The sequence below is a fragment of the Oryx dammah genome, unplaced genomic scaffold (assembly GCF_014754425.2).
Source record: "Oryx dammah isolate SB20612 unplaced genomic scaffold, SCBI_Odam_1.1 HiC_scaffold_29, whole genome shotgun sequence".
Classification (NCBI taxonomy): domain Eukaryota; kingdom Metazoa; phylum Chordata; class Mammalia; order Artiodactyla; family Bovidae; genus Oryx; species Oryx dammah.
Window position 1 is genome coordinate 60485461 of NW_024070213.1, and position 6050 is coordinate 60491510.

The 6050-nt window shown below is 49.5% G+C and overlaps 1 protein-coding gene across 3 annotated transcripts; it reads left to right on the forward strand.

Moving 5' to 3' along the window:
• The first annotated feature begins 2 nt into the window (after positions 1 to 2).
• Positions 3 to 5983, forward strand: NABP2 (nucleic acid binding protein 2). Of its 3 annotated transcripts, XM_040232937.1 has the most exons (8): positions 3 to 298; positions 561 to 647; positions 2048 to 2149; positions 2524 to 2662; positions 2739 to 2810; positions 2969 to 3050; positions 3145 to 3208; positions 5458 to 5983. In XM_040232937.1, the coding sequence occupies exons 3-8, from the start codon at positions 2071 to 2073 to the stop codon at positions 5655 to 5657; spliced, it is 636 nt and encodes a 211-aa protein (XP_040088871.1). In that variant the 5' UTR covers positions 3 to 298; positions 561 to 647; positions 2048 to 2070; the 3' UTR covers positions 5658 to 5983. The 3 variants fall into 3 exon arrangements, with proteins under 3 accessions (XP_040088871.1, XP_040088872.1, XP_040088874.1); XM_040232938.1 differs by lacking the exon at positions 561 to 647 and having other exon boundaries at positions 36 to 298; XM_040232940.1 differs by lacking the exons at positions 3 to 298; positions 561 to 647 and adding an exon at positions 1536 to 1766.
• Positions 5984 to 6050: the final 67 nt, after the last annotated feature.

Below are 6050 nucleotides of genomic sequence, written 5' to 3' on the forward strand. Positions count from 1 at the left end.
CCACGAGCAGCCAACGAGGAGAGTGAAGGCTAGCCAGGCCTCCGCTCTAGACCGGAAGTCTTTATGGTCCCAGGGAGAACTAGATAGCCATTTGGGAGGGAGGACTCTATGTTCTTCCCAGCGTGAACATCAGGGGCTGAGCCGGAGGTCGATTCTCCAGGAGCGCGAGGCTTCGCTTTGGAGGGGTGCACGTGTTCGTGCTCTAAAGCTGATGCGACTTGGTGCGAGATCGTCGATAGTAGGCTGGCCTGCAGTGACCTGCCGTCTCCCCGGCCCCTCTCCCGTTTCCAGAGCCGTGGTCAGCATCCCGGAGCCTCCTGATCTTATGACTCATAGTCATGGGAGTGGATATGTAGTCAACAAGGCGACCACTGGGTGGGGAATGGGGGAGTGTCTGACCGGAAAACTTTGATCTATGGTTGCCCGCTTCCCTCCCAGTCTCACTCCCGCCGTATTTACGTCGGCCTTCGGAGCACTCGTATAGTTGCCTGAAACACATCAGGGGACAGAAGGGAGATAAAAATGTCCCTCTTCCCGGGTTGTGGTTTGCTTTCCTTAAGGTACAACACCGTGGCTGGGGGTGTGGGCGGGAAAGAACTTGAGCTCCGAGGAAAGTCAAGGTGGAGCCTAAAGCCCTCTAGAAGAAGGTAAGGGATTGATTAAGCAAACCAAGGCATTACAATTGCATGGCCTCTTAGGCTAATCTGATAATAAGCAGTATTTTTTTTTTACCGATGTTCGCTAGGCAAATGGTAACGCACGTGTATTTACATTGTTTGTATATATAATTGGTTTATACGGAATACTACAGAGCTAGCTACATTTTGTAGACTATGTATCAAGTCTCAAAGGGAACTAAAGGTTCGGGCCTCTTCTTTTTAGTCCTCTGAGAATCCTGAGGTCTAGGGGTTGAGTACTTCAGGAACAGTTGCCTTTCGGACTGTGAGAGGAACTGGGGCTCTCAGAGCCCCAGATTCCATTATTTCCAAGGGGTAAGGAGTGAGGCTGCCAACTGTCTGTCTCTGGTGTGAATGCTACTTTTTCCAGAGATCTTGACCAAGCTGGTTACTGCATTAAACTTGAGGGCCCCAAATCAGAAATAAAGTTGAGGGTTAGAGCAGTTGGAGAAGAGGAGGAAACTGCTTGTTGTGTGCTAGACACTGCTTTTTACATGTGCTAGACACTGCTTTTTCTCGTCTGCAAAATGGAATCACATATTTAAGAATTGTCGAGTAAAAAAGTGAAATGATGAGCTTGTTTTTATGTTTTTGTCCGCTGGATTCCAAAAAACCTTTGGTCCTATTTCCACTAGAAAATCTTAGTTCTTGCGCCTAGTCAAGTGGAGGAAAATTGGGACCTGAGGCGCCCCCTGGTGGTCTTTATTATTCTTTGCGCGGTCAACCCTCCTTTAATACCTAAAAATCCCACCCCTTTCGCGGCGCGTGAATCTCGAATCCCGATTGGCCGGGTGGGGACCCGCGGCGGGACGCAGGAGGCGAGCCGGAGCAGTGCTGATTGGCTGGAGGAGGCCGGCCGGAAAACTTCCGGGAATGTTCTTACTCCTGCGTTCCATTGGTCCGCATCCGGCGGCCTGGGGACCTTTGGCTCCCCCTGCAGGCGACTCGGCGCCTTGCACAGTCCGGCGGGCTGGCTGGGTGGGTGGTAGGCTGTGGGTTGGGGGAGAGGATGGACTGAGTCCCGGATTGTCCAGATGAGGGTTCGGGAAGGTGTGGCGAGTGAGATTCCATTCCTTGGCTCTGCATCAGGTTCTCTGCCCCGGTTTCCGTCGGCTTCCCCACTTCGGGACTTGAGACTGAAAGAGCATCGGGGGAGGGGGGACTTCCAGCCCCGAAGCAGCCTGTCCAGAGACCCAAATTCTGATCTTGAAGTTGGAGGCCCACAGGGAAGTTCGTTTCTACCCTTTCAGAAGAGTTAGATGGTTTAGGGCTGCCTGACCAGCCTAGTGTGGTAAATAGGCCTTGCGAAGTGAACATGGGAAGGTCCATGCATTGAACCTTCATCCCCTTCCCCCCCCCCCCCCTTCTAGTGGGGTCCTGAGGCTCGGGCAGCATGACGACGGAGACCTTCGTGAAGGATATCAAGCCCGGGCTCAAGAATCTGAACCTCATCTTCATTGTGCTGGAGACAGGTGGCTCTGCTGGGGCGGCGGGCCCCCTGCGTAGGCTCTCGGGGTTGGGGAGAACCATTCTTAACTTGCACCCAGAACGGCAGGGCGCACCCCAAGACACTGCTTACGTCCAGTCTCTCTCCTAGGCCCCGCCCGGAGAGTTGTAGTCGAGTGTAGAGTAGATGGAGGGAACTCTTGCCAGATCCAAGCCTCCAGTGCCTCCGGGCCTTTTCCCACTCAGGGCCCTCTCCATGGTGCTGGCTCCTCCCTGCCCCAGGGATTTGGCTTTGCCCTGTTTGTACACCTCACTCCACCAATATCTAGACTTCATCCCTCTGATCATCACCACCCCTATTTATTTGACCACCCCCACCCCATTGGTCTATTGCCTCCAGGCCGAGTGACCAAGACAAAGGACGGGCACGAGGTTCGGACCTGCAAAGTGGCTGACAAAACTGGCAGCATCAATATTTCCGTCTGGGATGACGTGGGCAACCTGATCCAGCCTGGGGATATTATCCGGCTCACCAAAGGGTAAGCCATCAGATGACTTCTGGTTATTCAAGGGCCTTTTCTGTAACTCTCAATCCTGCTTTTTGTGCCCCCACAGGTATGCGTCAGTGTTCAAAGGTTGTCTGACATTGTACACTGGCCGTGGGGGTGATCTTCAGAAGATTGGAGAGTAAGTGCTATCTTGGGAAAGTAGAAGCACAGGCGAAGGAAAGAAGTTTGTGTTTTGCAGGAAGCAGCATGAGGGTGTGCGTTCCATGCCCGGAACCTGGACCTTTCTGAGGTTTCCAGAGGATGGGCCTGAGGCTTTGCCACTTTCTCCCCTTGCAGATTCTGTATGGTTTATTCTGAGGTTCCTAACTTCAGTGAGCCAAACCCCGAATACAGCGCCCAGCAGGCACCCAACAAGACGGTGGGTCCCATGACTGTGTTGTGGGGAAGAAGGGCAGGTCAGGCCAAGAAGCCTGGCAGAGAGTAAGGTCTGAATATGTCATTTGTGCCTTCAGGTGCAGAACGACAGTGGCCCTGTGGCTCCCCAGCCTACCACTGGACCCCCTGCTACTTCTCCAGGTAAATGTGTTCTCTTCCATTCACTAGCCCTCCTAGTTTCCCTAATCTCCCCAGCCTGGAGAGATGCATTGCCTTCATCCCTTTTCCAAATCTCTTTTCTGTGATTATAGCCTTTTCCACCCCAGTTTTTTTTTTTTTTTTTTAAATAAGTGTTTGTATATTTATTTACTTGGTTATGTCAGGTCTTAGTTGCATCACACAGGATCTTCCTTGTGGTGCGTGCGCTCAGTTACCCCCACGGCATGTGAGATGTTAGTACTCTGACCAGGGGTCAAACCTATGTCCCCTGCATTGGCAGGTGAATTCTTAACCACTGGACCACCAGGGAAGTCCCTCTCCCAGTTCTTTTGCAAGTCCCTCGGGTGAAAACATTTGGGGATATGTTTCTATCACTGATAGAGCTCCCTTTTGCCACTAACACTCAGAGCCAAAAATGAGAGCAGTTTCTCTGCAGACTGCCCTCTTTCATTCTAGCTCCTTCCTCTCTGCTTCTCCTTTGGCAGAAACTTGGCATTTTCCACCCTTGCCTATTTTGATTCAGTGTCAGTTCTGATACACTGATACTTACATGACTCCACACGGAGCCCATACTGCAGGACTTTAAGCACATAGTTTCTGTTTAGGGTTGCCACTCTTGAAATTTAAGGCCCTGCTCCTAGGCCTTGGCCCTCGGGATTATGGTTCTTCCAACTCAGAAGCCCTTGCTTTTGGTCTCTTGAGAATTTGTCCTCCTGTAGATCATCAACTTTTAATTAGAGTCAGTCACCAACATCACTCCCTTCTTGCCTTGGCTTTTCCTTAGAAACCTGTTTTTCTACTGTTCTTTTCTCCTGGGTCATCTCCCAGCTGGCGCTACTACTCCTGGGTGTTTGGCTCTCTTGCCTCAGATCCATGCCTTATGTTTCTTCCAGTGACACTAGGCTTCGGGCTGCCTCTGGCGTTCCTCAGTCTGTGTCTGCATCCTCAGTTACCGTGGTTTCCTAACCTGCATTAGAACCACTCAAGGTCATGGTGTTTTTTTGGAAGCACCATGAAATAACAACATTTAATTCCACCATAAAAAGTAAGCATCCATATTTTCAACTGAAAATGACAGTTACATATTCTCTGGTTTCTACAACTCTATCATTTACAAAAATATTTTAAATAAGATACATTTAAGCCTGTTTGCCCCCTCATATTCATTTGCTACATGTTTATTTGCTTTGTCCTCTGCTAATAGGTACAGAAGATTTTAAAGAAAAAAATGTATGGCATAAAAACAGTTACTTTCTACATACTCTCCTAATTATTTCTGTGAATTAAGGAAAGAGCTTTATTCTTCAGTTTTGGCTGCAGATATCTTTGTCTGCTGGATCAGCAGGGGTATGGTTAGGGTTCATGGTGCCTTGTGTATGTGAGAGGCAGGCATCTATCTTCATTTAACAAGCATTTATAAATGAGAAATACAAGGGAAAAAACACAGCACTTGTCTTTAGGAGCTTGAAGTCCATGCAGGAAATAGTCCCACAGATGATGGTTATGTTAATAATAACACTGTGGTAAGTGTGGTGATGATGGCTTTCACAGCTAAGGTAGTTCAAGGATTAAACACTGAAAACATACACAAAAGTGTTGTCTATCATTTTGGGGGTGTGAGTATGTATAATAGTTGTTGTTTTTTTTTTTTTTTTGCTTTATTCTTGTTTGTATTTTCTCAAATGAATGTGATTCATTGTGATACACACCACACTTTTTTCTTCCTTTCAAGATCATTCTTACATTTTAACACAAACTTCCCTTCCCAGTGATTCTTCAGTTTTACAGTCAGTTTTGGTCAAGATCTATTTTTTCGGTGGTCCTTGAGCCTAGAACCAAACAGCTAGGTGTGACTCCTAATGATAGAGATGAATAAAAAAGAAAAAATAAGAATTCCCTGGCAGTCCAGTGGTTAGGACTCCTCGCTCTCACTCCAGAGGGCCCAGGTTCAATCCCTGGGCAGGGAACTAAGTAAGATACCACAAGCTGTGAGGTGCAGCCAGTTTTTTTTTTACAACGGTTCATGTAGCAACTGTCAAAATGATTGCATCTTCTCTGGGGCCCCTTCCTAAAACTCACATTCTTTGCATTAGGTCACACACCCTTAAATGTGCAGTTGTACTTGTTGGAGACTGTTCTGTCCGCTGGAGCTGCAGGGAGGTCTTGGGGATAGCCGCCTGCCTGCCTTCGTTTTCTGATTCCTGTGTTTCTCCTCTTTCTCCCACAACTAGCCTCTGAGAGCCAGAACGGGAATGGACTGAGCGCCCCACCAGGTCCTGGTGGTGGCCCGCACCCGCCTCACACTCCCTCCCACCCCCCCAGCACCCGAATTACCCGAAGCCAGCCCAACCACACACCTGCTGTCCCCCCCGGCCCCTCCAGCAACGCTGTCAGTAACGGCAAAGAAACCCGGAGGAGCAGCAAGAGATAGCGATACTTTCCTCCTTCCCGCCACCAGCCATAAGCCAGGCGTCTGCTAGAGAACACAGCTTTCTCCTGGGCTGCCGTCTCTGGGGGGCCAGGGGGTAGATGTGTTTTAGCCACTAAACTTCACTGGAGGGTGGATGAGCAGTGGCCTTTCTCCACCCTCAGCCCATTCTCCCCTCCTTGTCCAGCTGAAGCTGCCTGTCTCCTGGGGTTCGGGGCCCTGTGCCTCCCCTCCTTCCTGCTTAGAAACGACTGTTAGTCTGTTTTTTGAGTGTGTGATGTGGAAGTCTAGTTGAATCTCTCCTTCCTAATAAATGTTACCACTCTGTACTGGACTCCTTTGCTTTCCATGGGAAAATGAAGAGATTGGCAGCTGGGGTGTCCCTAGGAGAGGGAG

Excerpts from the sequence above, each read along its gene's own strand:
- NABP2 (XM_040232937.1), top strand. The coding sequence starts at position 2,071 with ATGACGACGGAGACCTTCGTGAAGGATATCAAGCCCGGGCTCAAGAAT. Across the intron at positions 2,811-2,968 it reads GATCTTCAGAAGATTGGAGA|ATTCTGTATGGTTTATTCTG; the intron begins GTAAGTGCTATC and ends CTCCCCTTGCAG. Across the intron at positions 3,209-5,457 it reads ACCCCCTGCTACTTCTCCAG|CCTCTGAGAGCCAGAACGGG; the intron begins GTAAATGTGTTC and ends TCCCACAACTAG.